This window comes from Aspergillus thermomutatus, assembly GCF_002237265.1.
Source record: "Aspergillus thermomutatus strain HMR AF 39 chromosome Unknown NODE_82, whole genome shotgun sequence".
Lineage (NCBI taxonomy): Eukaryota > Fungi > Ascomycota > Eurotiomycetes > Eurotiales > Aspergillaceae > Aspergillus > Aspergillus thermomutatus.
The window spans coordinates 67,739-85,274 of record NW_020798131.1 but is presented as its reverse complement, the minus strand read 5'-3'; the positions used below and the strand labels follow the sequence as shown (position 1 = coordinate 85,274).

Below are 17,536 nucleotides of genomic sequence, written 5' to 3'. Positions count from 1 at the left end.
CGATGCAAAGAATGATGAATGATGATATCGGAACATGGGGCCATGGGAAAGTAACGCATTATGGAGCATCCCAATATCTATCAAGTACACAATAAAGGATCCCATCCACAACAGACTGTGTACACCACGTAAGGCTATAAGCAAACGATCGGTGAAAACCTGGAGTTGATACGGAAAATGTATGGTGAAATATGGGAAAAGGAAAGAGAAGAGAAAAGTCCCAGTATAGGCTGTGGCTGGAATGTTGTCACGTAGGGCAGCATGTGTGTTGGTTGGACCTGATCCTGACCTTCTTTCCGTCATCAACATCGGTCCTGGAAGACGCCATGCGACCATGTTCCTTCTTTCCAGAAAAGATCAAGAATCCCTGGACTTCCTGGAGATACAAATAGAATGTAGTCTACCTACTGATGGCGATCGCCTCATTGAGAAAAATAATCCAGTAATGTAGTGCGTGGTTATGCTCCGCAGTCGAAACGGCCGAGAGGTACTCTGGCATCCGAGGTGGTCGATATAGTCGCACAGGAACTTGGTATCGTGCATACAGCTAGAATTTCATTTTACTGAACAGAAGAGGATACATGTGAATAACGAATGTGCGAAGGTGAGGACATTATAAGAGGGTACATAGATCCCAATCTTCAGTAAGCATCAACGTTGGATACGATTACAGAATATCCATACCTATCCATAGGAGGCCAAGGTTCCCTGTACCTACAAAATAAAATTTCGAATTTTTGTCTGGTATGGCTGGGACCCCTCGCACTAGCTACTATCGATCCGAAGAATGAATAACGCCTGTGTGGACAAACGCCACTTTCAATACAAACAATGGCAACGATAGGAATCCTTAGTCCTTACTGAGTCTTCCAGTGTAAAGGGAGAGGGGCTCCTACAGAGGGGTATCAGACACTTGTACGACCAAATATTGCCCCCAAGACGAAATAAAGTGAAAGGGACGGCTGATGATTTGGCTCGAATTGTCAAGTGAGGCCTTCGGTTAGGCCTCTGCCATGAGCTCAACAATATTACTCTCCGTCGGATTATCGAAGTAAATAATTTCTACCTAATATGCTGGACCAACCAGCATTGAATGGTATGAATTATCTCGATGCTCTTAGGTTGAGAGAGAGATCGTCATGTTACCTACCAGCGCGAACTGCTATATGTGTGGCTTGGTGCAGGGAATCAGTAAAATGCATTTGCTGGGGATCTCCCCGCGGCAGCGGACTTTTGGCTGGTTCCATAGAGATAGTCTTGGCTGCAACTAAGATATTATTCGACAGAAATGACTGCGACTCGAACAATCACACACTGCTTATTATGGGGTGTAGTCTGATTTCCTCTTTCAATATCAATCAGAGATTCTTTCCTTGGGACAGTCAGAAGTAAATCACTCTTAACTGAGCCCTGAGGAAAATCTACCTACCCTGATACCGCTGGTTGTCTGGAGATCATAGGTAGGTAGACCACGTTAGACCCGACCAATGATAGTCCCGACTGAATAACACCTCCACAGCCGATGATTTGCTGCTCAAGAACGTTTGGAGTTGCCACCATTAGGTCCTAAATATTATCTACCTATTGCTGGTTCGAGCTCTTAGGTGCACACACCACACTAAAGCGAAATGTCCGTCCCTCGGCCAGTGTCAAATAGGATTCAATGGTGAGGTCAGTCCGGTCTGAGCTTTTCTTTCTCTTTTCAGACCTGATTCACGGAGTTATGAGGAGATCTGATCGAATGCCTTGCCACATGCTGTTACCTTGATTTATCAGTAGTGGAAGATCTGAGACGTTCGTATTCTGCAGCCTCCTGTTCGCATGTGCTACGACTAAATCACGAACAATAATTCCTGTTCAAAATTGCGGATGACATTGCGGAGGATTGTTTGCCGAGTGGCGATGGCAGGCGTAGTCCGTACTCGCAGATCGAACACCTACATACCTATCTACCTATTGTGGGAGCTGAACCAATTCATGAAACAATCGCGATAGTCATTGTCTTCCCTTGTAAATTAGGGACATTTATTGCGGAATAGACAAATACATAAATGTAAATATTCGGCTTCAGTTCCACTACATTGTCTCTTATCGGCGCAATGACTTCCATAGGGTTCACTCATGACCTGGTGACTATCCTGAACAAGAATATATATAATTAACGCCGAACATGGAGATTATGGTTTCGCCATCGCGGAAGCGCACCTCGAGCCACCTGTTTCAAGTCAACGTGTAACTGTGCAATTAGATAAAATAATTATCAATGTTTACAGTAAGAGCTCAAATCACTGTTATATCGCCCCCGTGTCCTCATCGCGCTCGTCAGTCAATCCAGGGCCACGGAGTACAGGCGACAGATACTGATGATGTGTATGGCTGAGGGTCAAAGTGGGGACCATCGGCACTATTTTCCTCTCTGATTTGGCGCTCTATCTCTGCACCCCTTTGCTCGTCCTGCTTTCTTTGCTTGTCTATCTCACATTGCCGCCCCTTGACTTCCTTATTATTCCGTGGAAGTGAAGGAGAACAGCTGCGTCCCGGTCTCTCTCAATCCATATCCTCGTAGAAAGCATCTATGCGAGGAAGTCCGGATGTAGCAAAGCTCAGTTTCAATAGAACGGACCGCACGTACTCCGTACATCCGCCAAAATGAAGAGTACGGAAGTGGATCTCGGCCATGCTCGTTCTTATATCTTCCAAAGGAAAAGGAAAAGAGCAAAGGATCTCGAACGCGATCCAATGCTGTCTTACCGGTTCACGTTGCGATTATCTCTCAGACTCGAGAGTTCTATGGGAGACTCGATAGACGACTTAGTTACGTCGAATCTAGGATCACTCATGGCCGTGAACCCCCTTGGCACTTACGGTGTGCATCCACATTGATCAAACGCATCCACACTAGTTTAAGTGGCATCAAGTCATGTGTACGTACTAGATACTAGATAGTAGTAGCTGCATATGACCAGAGGTACACCGTACATGCGCCCGAGCATTCATAGTTGGTCTTCCGATTAGTACATGCTTTCAGCAAATCGAATACCACATTGCATATGGCAGTGAATGGGATTGCATAAATACTCACTTTGAAAAAGTAAGTATTACAGGAGTATGAACAGTAATATTTGCCTGTATTTAATGATAGTTGAAAGCAGAACCGAGGGGACAATCCCATCCACATATTAGGGGTTACTACTTACCACTTACATCAAGCAAATAATGGTAATGACCGGAAGCCAATGCACCACATCATCCATGCATATTAGGTGATCCTAGGTAGGCGACCGATAGCCAAGCACAGATAATGATTCGTCAAAACTGGCTCTGAATGCTTTAAGTTGGACAACTATTAATATGCCCCTAATATTCCATATTAATAATTTCTGTGAAGAGGAAAACCAATCACTAATTCCCATACTGGATGAGCTAGAAACTGACGCAGGAGAAGAGTTATAGCACATGGCCATAGAGTCAAACTCTCTCCAGAGTAGGTAGATGTATTCCGTACTTAGAACCCGGTCTGTGCTGAACTATACCTCTAGGCATCCAACCTGCTGGGCTAGGTAAATAATAAGCCCTTTCATGGCACCATTACCTACTTCGTCTAGCGTGCGCATATAGGGAATGGGAATCCATTGGATATCTATTTTGCTAGTAGGTCGGGTACTGTCTGGTGGCTACTGATCAGTGTGCTCTGGTTGGCCGAACGGATCCGATCCAGGAACATTCCGCCCTGCAGGGTGCAGACCGTGCAGGCTGTGGTTAGCAGCAAATGATCATGTGCCTTAGAGCCTTAGGCTCAAGTCACCGCCACAGCTGCCTTATTGCCTTAGGCTGCTATTCTTTCAAGATCCGCGACTGCAGTTTCCCGAAACTAACGCGGTGCACCCGCGCTGTTGCATTTGTTGCAATTATCTTCAGTGCGAGTAAATAGAGAGTGAAATGAACGCGGTGCTTCTCAGAAAATTTTGATCGACTGGGATTTCAAAGCCGGTTGGATGGCCAATATGCTGGAGGAGATCGCACAGGTCTGATACATACTCGGTGCATCCACTCTTTTATTTGGCGCCAACCGTCAGCATCCTGTACAGCGGCTCGGACCTTCAGAACCCGAGTGTCTGCTAAGCGTACATCGCACCGTTATTCTAGCATACAGAACAGATGCTCAAGGGATGTCGGGGCAATCATTTCAAATTCACGGCTTCCAGACCTCCATCGATATCGCCCGCCAGCAAACTTATGATGTAGCCTCACTGGCAGGACACAAGCGACTTCCAGAGCATTCCCCAAATGACTCCTCCAAGGTTGCAAACTTGAAACAGGGCATTAATCACAGCAACGCTGGTTCGTTGGATACTCGCGCGGTCGACTTTTCTCGTCCCTCAGTGACTCCTCAGAAAAACCGACTGGTCGCAAGCGAGATTCATCAAGTTGCAGCCGCCATCCCCTCAGGAGGCAGCCAACCAGGAAGGACAGATAACGCCGTACCAGGATCCAGTCAAAATCCTCTTCTGTTTCTCAAAAATCCCCGATACAGACTGCCGCCTGCCCTGGTGGCCAATTTTGCTGCTCTTGGGGTCACCAGCATCTACCCGTGGCAGGCGTCATGTTTGCTCGCTCGGGGACTCCTCGAAGGGGAGCGGCATCTTGTTTACACAGCGCCTACTGGAGGCGGAAAGTCCCTCGTGGCGGATGTCTTGATGCTGAAGCGCATCATCGAGAAACCGACTCGCAAGGCGATCCTTGTCCTTCCGTATGTTGCACTCGTTCAAGAAAAACTCAAGTGGCTTAGACGCATTGTGGAAAACGTCGAAAAGAACGTCCCTGACGACGATGACGAAGCGGCTCGGTCGAAGCCATATTACCAGCGCTGGAAAAAGCTACAGAAATCAATTCGGGTCACTGGGTACTTTGGTGGGAGTAGGACCGCTGCCTCTTGGGCTGACACGGACATTGCCGTCTGCACGATAGAGAAGGTTTGTCTTGCTCAGAGGCCATCAACAAGGTGAATTGATCATTGACTTGGCCTTCCAGGCAAACTCCTTAATTAATACCGCTGTTGAAGAATGCACTGTTGGAGACTTGGGTGTTGTTGTCTTGGACGAATTACACATGCTAGACGATGAGCATCGTGGATACCTCCTCGAACTGACCGTGACAAAATTGCTGCTGCTGCAACAAGACATCCAGATTATTGGCATGAGTGCTACCCTTTCTGTAAGTGATAACTCTTGTGTCTCGATCGATGTTTCGCTGATTCACGGATAAGAATACGGAACTGTTGGCGGACTGGATGAATGCAAAGTTCTTTATTTCTACTTATCGACCGGTTCCAATCGACGAGTATCTGGTCTATGAGAACGCTATTTATCCTGCTGCAACTTCACGACAATTGTTCCAGACCATCTCTAGGTTGAAGTCGATGAAAACGATTTCCTTAACGGATACTATGCCTCCACACCGCATGATACAATGTTCAAAACACCGAGAACTTGAGAACCCCATGACAAATGCGATGGTCGCTCTGGCCGTCGACACTGCTGCGGCAGGGTATGGGGCTTTGGTATTCTGCGGGAGTCGGCAAGGTTGCCATATCAGTGCAGCAATCATCAGCGAAGCTATGCCTGCAGTCTATGAATTGGAGGCCGATGAATTGAACAAGAGATTGGATCTCCTTGCCGATCTCAGAAGCCTTCCCAGCGGCCTTGATCCAGTTCTCGAAACAACCATCCTCAAGGGCGTCGGATTCCACCGTAGGTGCTTACCTCGCTGACTTATGTGAATGAACTAACTCGGCTACAGACGCAGGAATGACCACCGAAGAGCGGGAATTGATAGCTCAAGCATATGATCAAGGAGTTTTGAAAGTTATCGTGGCCACATGCAGTCTGGCAGCGGGTGTCAATCTTCCGGCGAGGAGGGTGATCATTAATGGAGCACGCATGGGTCGAGAGTTGGTCGGACCGGCGATGTTGTAAGAGATGCCTACTGTGATTTAACTGACCCGAGCTAACAAGAGGTAAGACGGCAAATGTGCGGACGAGCGGGCCGCAAGGGAAAGGACGATGCCGGTGAGACGTATCTAATATGTGGAAAAGCTGATATACAAGCTGTTTGTGATCTTCTCGAAGCCGATATGCCGGCCATTGAAAGTTGTCTAGCACCGGAGAAGAGAGGACTAAAAAGGTATTTGTCTTCAAAACACTGCTGCACGGGCAGTTCTGATGTATCCTCAGGGCGCTTCTGGAAGCTATTGCCACGGGACTGGTCTCCGGCTGCGAGGCAATCAAAGAATATGTGAAATGCACTCTTTTGTATCGGACGGTGGACAAGAAGATTGCCTATTCGATTATGCATTCCTCGCTTCAGGAACTAATTGACGAAGGACTACTGATTTCCAAAGAGGACGAATCGTACGAGGCGACAAAAGCTGGGCAGGCCGTAGTGGCGTCGGCGTTCGCTCCCGAGGACGGCCTTTTTGTATACGAAGAATTGAAACGAGCCTTACAGGCCTTTGTCATGGATGGTGACATGCATGTTTTCTACATGTTCACACCGATTCAAGTGGCAATGCATACCCAGATAGATTGGCTCATTTTCCGAGAAGAGCTGGATAATCTTGACGAAAGTGGTCTGCGGGCGCTGCAGTTTGTCGGTGTGCAGCCGTACTTTGTGAATTTGATGTGCGCTGAGTTGTTCCTGATTCTGTCTGTAGAAGGGCATGGAGGCACTAACGGTTTGCAGGGTCCAGAGCGGAGGATGGCTGAAGGAAGACAACCCAGAACAGGCCAAACAGGCCACTATCTATCGGCGGGCCTACACAGCTTTTCAACTGCGCGACTTGAGTAACGAGGTGCCACTATCGACAATTGCGAGTCGCTACAACATCCCTCGTGGCGCAGTTCAGACACTAGCTCAGCAATGTCACGGCTTTGCGGCTGGCATGGTGAAGTTCTGCCAGCGCATGGATTGGGGCATGCTTGCTGCGGTTCTAGATCACATGCGCGATCGACTGGAAGCTGGAGCGCGCGCAGACTTACTCGAGATGGCCCAGGTCACGTATGTGAAGGGCTGGACGGCACGACTGCTCCGAGAAAATGGGTTTCGGAACTTGAGGGACTTGGCGGAGGCAGATGCGAAGGACCTTGTTCCGGTCCTGACGATGGTATGTCATTTGGTTGTCTGAAGTATGCCTGGGGCTAATTGTCGCCAGGTGAATCCTCGCAAAGCGCAAAAGAGCCAGCTACATCCCACGGAGGCTGAGCGATACAGAAAAAAGCTGCTTGCCAAAGCTGAGATTATCGTTGCTTCCGCAAATAAGATCTGGGGTATGTATAGCGAGACTTTAGATGCTCTTGAATGAATGCTCAGGTCAATGCCTTAGATCGCGAGATGCAAGTTGACTTGGATGAATGAAAACCAAGTTCAACTATGACTGTTGCCAAGGTTTACTGACGCATCTTACCTGATTGTTCGACTTTTGTCAAAGCCCTTGGCGATGGCGAACTGCATCATGGCCCGGAGCAGGGTTCCGGAGTGGTACGGAGATTGAAAGCAACTACCTTAATTTCTGGCATTTGAAATGGAGAATTGGGCCACAATATTCTTGGATATATCACTCTAGTAGGTAGGCATAGAATTGCTATCTGCAACGAATCATGGTGAATGGATTCAACTCAAGAGGGTATCAGGAAACAAAAACAGAACACCCAACAAAATCAGACGCCATTCAGAGCGTCCTGTGCTTTCATGACTTGACCTTGATCGACGAAATCCACCAGGACAACGTTGGGCTTTCGACCATAGAGAGAGCTGCACAATGCGCTCTGCGCGCCAATACTGCCACTACCGGACACGGCATTGGTCTGGGGTGCCCGCAAGCGATCCGGGACCAGGATGCCCAGGATGTCGACGTCCAAGAAATGATTGACGATATACATGCGCCCATCAACCGAGGCACCGGACGGACGATCGATGCTGCAATCCGGGAAGGTCGGGTCCGTCACGTCGAACGGTGTCTCGGCGAAGTACGAGAATTCATTGAGGATATACGGGGTGGAAGTGACATCGGCGCCGTAATCTACCCATGGTCAGTCACACACCACATGTCAAAGATGGCCGTACGCTGGGCTATAGCATCTATTCCCCTCGGACCTGCCTCCAAAAAGGATGACTGATACTCACCCAGAAACACCACCAGCCTCGTCCCCTTCTCAATCAACGCTCCCAAGGTCGGCCACGCATCCATCGCCAACACCCCCGGACTCCCCTCCGGCACAAACGCATACTCCCTCAACCCGGCCCCCGCAAAAGCCTCATCGAATCGCGCCACGGGCACACTATCCCCGTTCGTCAAGAGCAGGGTGACGACCTCCTCCGGGTGCGCATCCAGCCACCCCTTCACCGTCTCCAGGAACGACTGCAAGGTTCCCGCGTCCTCGAGCAGACAGGATGTATGGCATAGCCGGAGCGCATTGTCGCTTTCGTCGAGGCTCTTGTGTGTCTGGCCCTGTAGGAAGCGGATGCCGAGGTCTAGTTGGTCTGTCACCGCGAGGTTCTGGTTTTGTTGCGGGAGGGGGCCGACGAAGGGACTGTCGTGGGCGGCTAGGTAGGTGATGTTGGAGTAGAGGCGGGAGCAATAGGCTGGGTTGCCGTTGCAGGTTGTTGGTGTTGATCGGGTTATGGGGGTGGTGAGGATTGGGGCGGGGAGGAGGGCGATGAGGAGAGGCAGGAGATGGAGGGGGTACATGCTGAGGGGTAGCATACTCTGTAAGTAGTAGGCTGTAATGTGAAGGGCTGTGCTCAAAATTGAAGCTACGTGGGATTGGCTTTATTCTTATTCTTATCTCGTTTCACTTGAAGAAGAACGATGGAATGATCAGATCATGCACGCCCTCCCTCTTTGAAGAATGCCCGGGATCACCGCGCACCACCAGCTCCTTGTGACCACACCACGACCACCTGGGTAGTATCGACTCCCGTCATGTACCTTGATGCCTTTGGGATAATCTCCGACTTGGATGAATGGCTGATACTACCCTGCGGGTTATGGCGTTCTGCGAGGGACAAGGTATCAGCATAGCGTGTAGAGGTTAAGCTCGGTGGTTGGTGGATGGATACAGTAGCTTGTGATGAACGTCGGGAGGGACAGGTCGATAGGATGATCAGTCTGGATGAGTTATCACCTGCAGGTCCATCAAGGCAGATCTAGCAGTATGTCCAATTATTCCGCAAATCATGGATGGATAGCGATTAGACTAAAGCTTGCTTGAGGTTTCCTGAGCGAGTGGAATGGTTGGATGTTGTTTGTTTCTGGCATATTTAGCCTGGAGGTAGGCTGAGGTTTCGGTTGCATTCTTTCACTTGAACCTGTGAGAGCATTGATAAGACAGCAATATGATCATTTCTGATTGATTATGCTAGAAAAATGGCATTTTCACCCAAGCTCATCTAGATATGTCTAGGCTTGGATACTTCTGTTGATCGCAGCCTTAGGCACACATCTCAGGTACATGGATTGACTGGTTTATGGTTTGCTGGACATCAACAGTAATGATGGTAAAGTGCTGAGAATTTGAACACCTGAGATCATCAAAATTTCATCTCTCAATTCTTTTCACCTGTAGATAAATGATGAAAGTGGCAGATTGCCGGATATTGCTGGAAGTTGTTGACTGCTCGTGGCTTGTGGGGTCGGTGACATGATAGCAGGCAGCCAAGCCAGCCTCCCCATTACCGTTTCTGGTGGACGATCTCCAGCTCAACGAGCTGCTTCAACCGCCACGGGAAAACGGCCACGGTTATCGCTCTCACTGTCTCACTAGTTTTCTATGGGTTTTGTGATCTGTCGTTAACCTCATTTTTGATTCGAGTCACCGGCGTGTCGATCCATCGCCTGGAACCTCCAACTCCGTCCCTCCTGCCATCGGCTTGGTCGGTTAACCTTCGCGCACAGCCTCATCTTTCACATCGAATATCGGGAACAGGCTGTGGGTTCGTTCCTTATCACGGCACCTTAACGTCCTTTGAATGAATAGAGAGGAGAGATGGTTATGCGAACGTCCTGCCGATGAGCTCCAAAATCGAGGGCAGTGATGACCGGGAACGCGAGGATGAGCTGGACTTGGGCCAGGAGGATGAGGGAGCCCTCACGCCTGCCCAAAATCGATTCATAGAAGACGACGGACCGCGCAAAGATCTGGAGAATGGCACAATGGCGTACTTTGAGGAGGATCTCTCTCAGGGGACCGACCAAGACCAGACGCCAGAGAAAGCGATGCCCTCATCTGACACCGAGGCTGGCAATCTTCCAGCAACGCCCCGTATCGGCCAGCTCGGTGCTGCCGGCAGTCTTGATGAGACGGCCTCGACGCCGGATGATACCCCCTCTCTACATGTCGGTGTGCTTGCAATTCGATGCCGTCGATCCACCCGCTGATTGTTCTAGGGCTCCGTCCTCTCGTCACAAAGCAGCAGTGCTCTGGCGCTCCGAGCGTCCCCTCGTCCCAGTCCTAGTCCTTCCCATCGTCCGTTTGAGCTCCGCTTCCAGTCGAGGCTCTCCTCCTCCCCTCTCGGGTTCCGGCCATCCTCGCCGTTTCTGTCGCATATCCACTCACGAAAGTCTTCCCTTACAAGCCGGATGTCTCCGATCACCGGAGAGTCCGACGGCGAAACCCCTCAAGGTCCTTGGGATGTAGTCCGGTGGACCAAACTTCGAAAGATTACCGGGCAAGCATTCTCCGAAGTAGGCAAGCGGAACTTTGGTCATCCGACGTGCATGGCGGTTTCTACAAGTATTGTGATTGGAACGTCTAAAGGGATCATTCTTGTGTTTGATTACCAGCAAAGCTTGAAGACTATCATTGGAACAGGGACCAAGGGTATGTTGGTTGGATTTTTCACACTTCTCTGGTACAGCGACTAAGGTCTGACTGTTGCGACAGCTGTCGAATGCGGAGCCATCACCTCGCTGGCACTTTCGGCCGATCACTCCACAGTCGCCGGGGGCCATACCTCTGGCGACATATTCACATGGGAGATCTCGAGGTCTGCTCGACCTTTTCTTCACATACCCCCAATACCTGCGAATCAACTCGACTCTCGAACCTCTGATGGTCACATATCAGGAACGTCGGTCATCCACCTTGGCTTCCTGGGGACGAGACGCACTGCACTCGTGTCGGCTGACAAGCGAGGAATGGCGTTCTCGCATCTGGCCACTCGCGGCATGGGCGCAGTAGGTCGAACGGTGAAAACAACCCGAATCCTGGGCCGGTATCCTCAAGTCTTCGCCGAGGGCCACCGCATACGGAGACCGAGTTCCGTCCTCGCCTTTTCACCTCTCCCTCTTGGTAACGTGGAACAACCAACCGATTCGCTGGGTCTGGTCGCTATGCTGACCCCCTACCTCCTCGTGATTGTCTCCACCACGCCCGTTGCGCAGACGCAATACAAGTCACCGCGCCCGAAAGAGGTTGCCGCCCACGGTGCGATGACGGGTGCGCTGGCTTGGTTTCCAGCAATCAAGTTGAAGGGCAGAGACTCCGAGACTTCAAAGACGAAACTCGTTTATTGTTGGTCCAACGTGCTGACAGTACTGGATGTCGCTGAGATGGAGACGGAGGAACCGCCAAGTAGAGATAGACCCCCTGCTCTGGAATTCACTCCAAGAAGCAGATGGAAGGCGGAAGAGGCGATCGTTGCCGTGCAGTGGCTAAGTCGTTCAGTACTGGCAGTGCTCACAATCACTCAGCAGCTGCTGATTCTCGAGGACCATTCTATGCGCGTGACGGACGCCGTGGATCTGCTGAATCGGCACATATACCATGTCGACCTTTTCTCCTCGCAGCTGCATTCCTTAGTCGAGCAGTTGAATGAGGAAGATACGTCGATGCATGGCGTCGTCGCTGATGCTTTTTACATGAGTTTCCGCTCGTACAAAGGACGTCTCTTCTTGATGGGCTTCAATGAAGCACTGGTCGGAGGTCTTTCCAACTGGGCAGATCGGCTCTTTGCACTCATGGAGGCCGGTGATTTTATCGGTGCCATCCAACTAGCGACATCATACTATAAGGGTAGTGCGGAGAAACTGACCGTAGGGCTGCCGGAAGAGGATGCGTTGAGACAGCCTATCGTTCGCGAAAAGCTGTTGGAGATCGTATCGGCGTCGTTGAAGTTTGCTTTTGGCCGCAACACAGCAGCGAACAATGAGCGCCTCGAAAGCCGTCAGCTCGAGGAACTGGCCGAGGTTTCGATATCCGCCTGTGTTAGTATGGCGGAGGAGGACTTTCTCTGGGACGAGGTCTTCAACTGGTACGAGGATCATGATTCGCAAGGTGTCTTCCTCGATGCTCTTGAGCCTTATATTGTGGACGGAGCAGTGCGCTCCTTACCTCCAACTGCTGTCAAGGCTTTGATCAACCACTTCAGCACAAATCATTCGACCAGTCGATTGGAAGAGATCATCTGCCTGCTTGATACCACCACGATGGACATTGACCAGGTCACAACTCTGTGCAAGCACTATAATTTATACGACGCTTTTATATATGTATGGAACCGCTGCCTTGCCGACTACGTGGGCCCGCTGGAGGAACTTATTGCACTCATTCCGTCGCAGGCGGGACCCTTGGTAAACGGGGATTCGATGGACTTGCTCAAACGACATGCGAACGCTACAAAGATGTTTCCATATCTCTCATTCGTGCTCACTGGCCGCATCTATCCGACTGGCGAAGAGATGGACAATGCCGAGGCCACAAGAGCCAAGACAGCATTGTACGACTATCTCTTCTCAGGGAACCAACCAGGCACAGAGTTTGGATTCTCGTCTCAAGCGAACGGAACGTTTCCGAGTTTGCATGCCATGTTGAAGTTTGACACGTCTAGTTTTATGAGCATGTTGAACGAGGCGTTTGAGGATAGTTTCCTGAACGACCAGGAGCCCGATGAGATCCCCTCGCAAGGACTTTCGATCAACCGTCAATACTTGATCAGCATCCTGTTCCAGGTTTTGACACCTCCTTCTTTCGATGCCTCAGACACCATCTACCTCGACATGTTCGTTGCGCGCAACCTGCCCAAATACCCTCAATATATCCTGTTGTCTGGCACGACCCTTCACCAGGTATTGGAGCGACTATGTCGCTACCCAAGTGAGGAGATGGCGGACGACTGTGAGCTCAGTGCGGAATACCTATTGTCTGTTTACCATCCTCCGGATGTCCAGAACATGATCCCGCTTTTTCGGGAAGCTCGCTTCTACCGAATCTTGAAATCCACGTATCGCTCCGAGAGACAATTCTCCGAGTTGATACTCACTTATCTTGAGGACCCCAGCGACCAGGAAGCGGTCTTTACTTGTCTGCAAGACTGCCTCCGTCCCGGCTCCATACTGGGCAAAAAACAAAGACGGGATGTCATTGATGTGATCAAGAACCGTGCTGTGCAATTGGCCGGCATTGATGTGAAAAAAGCGGCGCAGACAATGCAGGAATTCGCCCCCGAAACGCATGAAACATTCCTCAAAGCTCTGGAGGACGACAGTTACAAGCAATATCAGTATCTGCGCATTGTCGTGGAAGCCCCGACGCGGGATGCTGCGGAAGCTGGGCCCCCCAGAAACGTTGCAAACTGGATGATTGAGCGATATGTGCAGCTGCTCTGCAGGTACAATCCCTCGCACGTTGCTGACTTTGTGGATGACTTGCAAACGGGCGATGTACGGCTGGAGGAGTTGCTGCCTGCCATGGAAGAGACCGGGGTGGTCGATGCGGCTGTCATTCTGCTCGTGAGGCAAGGCCAGGCACGAGCTGCAATGGACCGGCTCATCGCTCACTTGGGTGCACTTGAATCGGGTCTGGTGGGAATCTTGCAGAGTGTGCAAGAGAGTCCTGACTCTGCCAGTACGGCGGAAGCGATTACTGATCTCCTTGAATCCTTGGACAAGTACGCGCACGTTGGTACCTGGTTGTGCCAAAGCCAAAGCCAGACAACCAAAAAGTCGCGACCGGAGAGGAACGGCACTGGCAGCAGGGTTGCGTTAGACCAGCCTCTGTCGTTCAACGAGACCCTGTGGCTGGATCTCATTGAGGCAGTGGTTCGCATCGCGAGCAGTGTATTTGCTCTGATGCGGGGACAGCAGGCTGTCGACGACAAGCTGACCGAGGTGGCTCCTGTGATTTCTTCGCTGGGCAACAATACCGCTCAACTCATGTCGTTCGTCCGCACCTTGGTTCAACAGGCATTTACTGCTCTTCTCTCCAGTACTGTCAGGGTAGGCGGAGCGGCCACTACCGCCGAGCGCACCGATGTAGCCTTTCTCCGCATCCTACGTGCATTTCTGACTCGAGCCGTTAGCTGGTCACCGTCGCTTCTTGAGCTGCGTGCGGTCCTGGCGTCGATCTTCTCCGCCTACACGTATGAAAAGTCGCTGCTGGCTCTGGCAAATGGCATGCTCGATCGAGACCTCTTTGTGCATGTGGAGGAGGTCACGCGATTGCGTCAACGGGGATGGCGGCCACGGGGGCAAGTGTGCGAGATCTGCCGGCAACGCATCTGGGGTCCAGGGGTCGGGTCACAGTACTGGGAAGCGTGGGAGAAAAGACAGGAGGAGGAACAGCAGCGGCGGGCGATCAAGCGACTGGAAGGCAGATTTGATCCTGCAACCGCCCGGGGGAAGGGAAAGGCTGCTGCCGTGGGCGCAGTCGCTGGTCCGTCGCTGCACTATAACGGGCATGGGGAACATGGCCACCAACAACATCACGAAGCTGTTGGAGCGCCTGAAACCGATGAGGCTTTCCGCAATGCCGAAGAACAGCCAATCGGGCCCGCCGTTGTATTTTCCTGTCGGCATTTGTACCACCAACGGTGTCTGGTGGAAAGGGCTCAGGCTGGACGGGCGAGTAAGCGAAACTCTGCACATTTTGCGCCGGACGGGACAGGGTTGGAGTTATCATGTCCGGCTTGTACATAGATAGGACTTGGATGCCATCTAGTCAGCATTCTTATAATTATATCTCTCTATGATGTGATATGCATCAAGCCGCCTTTGTCCCCATAAGGCATTCTCAAGGCTATCCCACTCAAGGACTCAGCACTTTTCCGGGGACGCTAATATCATAATCTGGAAACCCTGAGGGCCGGTTCTTACTGTAACATCGGCAGTCACTGTAGCATCGGCAGTCCAGGATTGTGAATGCAACTGAAATGCAGGAACATATCGATAGTTGCATGGTATGCTGACGCCACTGCGACGCGGCATCGTGCTTCGTGCGAGAGGACCATGATGAATCGCAGTCAGCAGATAATTATCCTCTATTCCCATATCGATTTCACAGAGACGAGAATTTGCAAGAAAGATCAGTATCGAGTAAGTTCTTTATTATCAAATTAACCTACATGACGAATCCATCCATCCACGTGTTGTTCTCTCTCCGACGTGACGAGTCGAGTGATCAACAACATGGCAACATCGATCATTCCCATCCAATCGACGCCCTTCTCTGGTCTTGTTGATCCTGCTTGGTTGCATTCAGACTAACAAAGCTTAGAATGTGATTGATGAAAGCCTGTTTCACTTTAATTCAGCGTCTGCTGTTTCCGTCCACTCAGATGCTGGGATCGATATTCGAGTCTTCTGACAAGAGGGCGGTTCGCGGTTCGGGCTGAGTAGCGGTTCTCACATCCCCCGATTCCCCCTATTTCACAGTCTTTTGTTGATGAGATGACTGACTCGGAATGTCTCGCTCCTAGTCCTCATGTCCACATGTCTCCGGATACTTCTGATCCTGACTCTGCACCGGGTCTCAAGGCCTGGTCGGGTGGATACATCATGGTCTTCATGGCGGAGCGCCACATTGGATTATTGCATTAGTGCTTGAGCTTCGTTACGATCTGCTTCTGCTCTGACTGACATGCATTGCATGTATATATGCAGATGGATCTGGGCGGGAATTAGAACTCCCTTTCCCTCGCTGTTGGATCACCACATTCCTTCTATTTAGCCTTGTGCTGTCGCTCCTTTCTCTACTGTGACCAGATTCCTTGACCAGACCGAACACTCCTTTCATTCCTGCTGGACAGCTGAATTAAGACGAGATGCACGTCTGGTCGACTCTCCTCCCCATCCTGGGCCTCTCGGCTACCGGCATGGCCGCCTACGTCCTCGAAGACGACTACGGCACCTCGGCCTCCTTCTTCGACAAGTTCTCTTTCTTCACAGACACCGACCCAACCCACGGCTTCGTCTCGTACGTCGACCGCACCACCGCGCAGAACGCGGGACTGATCGCCGCCGATGGCACCGTCTACCTGGGCGTAGACCATACCAACATCGCCAGCAGCGGCCGGCAGAGCGTCCGCATCACCAGCACGAAGAGCTACACGCACGGCCTCGTAATCGTAGACCTGGCGCATATGCCAGGCGGTATCTGCGGGACCTGGCCTGCCTTGTAACATCCCCCCTATTCCCCCCCCCCACCGTATACGCATGAACCCAAAAGCTAAAGTGCGCAAAAGCTGGATGCTCGGCCCCAACTGGCCCAACAATGGCGAAATCGATATTATCGAGGGAGTCAACACCCAAGCCACCAACCAGATGACCCTGCACACCTCGGACGGCTGCTCAATCGCCAACTCCGGCTTCACCGGCACCCTGCTGACGAGCAACTGCTACAACAACGCCCCCGGCCAGTCCGCCAACGCGGGCTGCGGCATCGCCGCCTCCTCGGCGCAGACCTACGGGACGGGGTTCAACGCCGCGGGCGGAGGCGTCTACGCGACCGAGTGGACATCCGACGGAATCGGTATCTGGTTCTTCGCGCGCGGAGCCATCCCCTCCGATATCAGCGCCGGTGCGCCCACCCCGGCCAGCTGGGGGACGCCCCTGGCCAGGTTTGCGGGGAGCTGTGATATCGATGCGCATTTCAGCGGGTTGCAGATTGTATTCCCCCCCCTCTTTCCTTTCCTTTTTTTTTTCCCCATTCACCACCAGGTTTGCAGTGAGAGGCTGATCGTCAAAAGGTGTTCGATACGACGTTTTGCGGCGACTGGGCCGCCAATGTCTGGGGCTCCGGGAGCTGTGCCTCCGTGGCGGCGTCCTGCCAGGATTATGTCGCCAATAACCCCGCTGCGTTAGCGGATGCGTACTGGCGCATCAATTCGCTGAAGGTGTATCAGGCTGCTGCTGCTGCTGGTGCGGTTAGGGTGAATGCGTCTGAGCAGCTGGAGTTGCACGTGGAGGCGCAATTGCCCTTGCAGGATCGCACGGCGCGCCATTTTGCTCGGCATGGTGAGCGTGGTCGTGGCATTTAAGGTTGCTGTCGAGGACGTTATGGATGTTTGTGATCTGAGTATACCCGTTTGTCTATATTCTATAGCTTGGAGGTGATGTACATGTGCCCATCTCTGTATCTACGTACATTTGCGATTGGATAGGCAAGGGGCTATTCAAGTATTCATATCTATTGAGCTATTTTATCTTGTAGCACTGACATTATTTACACATTAGCTATGCCAATCATGATTCAAATCAAAACAT

The 17,536-nt window shown here is 51.3% G+C and overlaps 3 protein-coding genes across 3 annotated transcripts; 2 read left to right on the top strand and 1 right to left on the bottom strand.

Annotated features, from left to right (window-relative positions):
- Positions 1 to 4,169: 4,169 nt before the first annotated feature.
- CDV56_107367 (DEAD/DEAH box helicase) lies at positions 4,170 to 7,413 on the top strand (the record flags this gene model as incomplete). Its single annotated transcript, XM_026760986.1, has 9 exons — positions 4,170 to 4,973; positions 5,032 to 5,214; positions 5,267 to 5,750; positions 5,800 to 5,971; positions 6,022 to 6,183; positions 6,234 to 6,680; positions 6,742 to 7,162; positions 7,211 to 7,325; positions 7,382 to 7,413. 9 exons carry the CDS (start codon positions 4,170 to 4,172, stop codon positions 7,411 to 7,413), a joined length of 2,820 nt encoding a protein of 939 aa, XP_026614876.1.
- Positions 7,414 to 7,715: 302 nt separating this feature from the next.
- Positions 7,716 to 8,746, bottom strand: CDV56_107293 (uncharacterized protein; the record flags this gene model as incomplete). Its single annotated transcript, XM_026760912.1, has 2 exons — positions 7,716 to 8,077; positions 8,182 to 8,746. 2 exons carry the CDS (start codon positions 8,744 to 8,746, stop codon positions 7,716 to 7,718), a joined length of 927 nt encoding a protein of 308 aa, XP_026614875.1.
- A 1,320-nt stretch (positions 8,747 to 10,066) lies between these two features.
- Positions 10,067 to 17,310, top strand: CDV56_106881 (CORVET complex membrane-binding subunit VPS8; the record flags this gene model as incomplete). Its single annotated transcript, XM_026760500.1, has 6 exons — positions 10,067 to 10,393; positions 10,445 to 10,877; positions 10,941 to 14,900; positions 16,091 to 16,423; positions 16,500 to 16,939; positions 17,020 to 17,310. 6 exons carry the CDS (start codon positions 10,067 to 10,069, stop codon positions 17,308 to 17,310), a joined length of 5,784 nt encoding a protein of 1,927 aa, XP_026614874.1.
- Between the last annotated feature and the right edge of the window lie 226 nt (positions 17,311 to 17,536).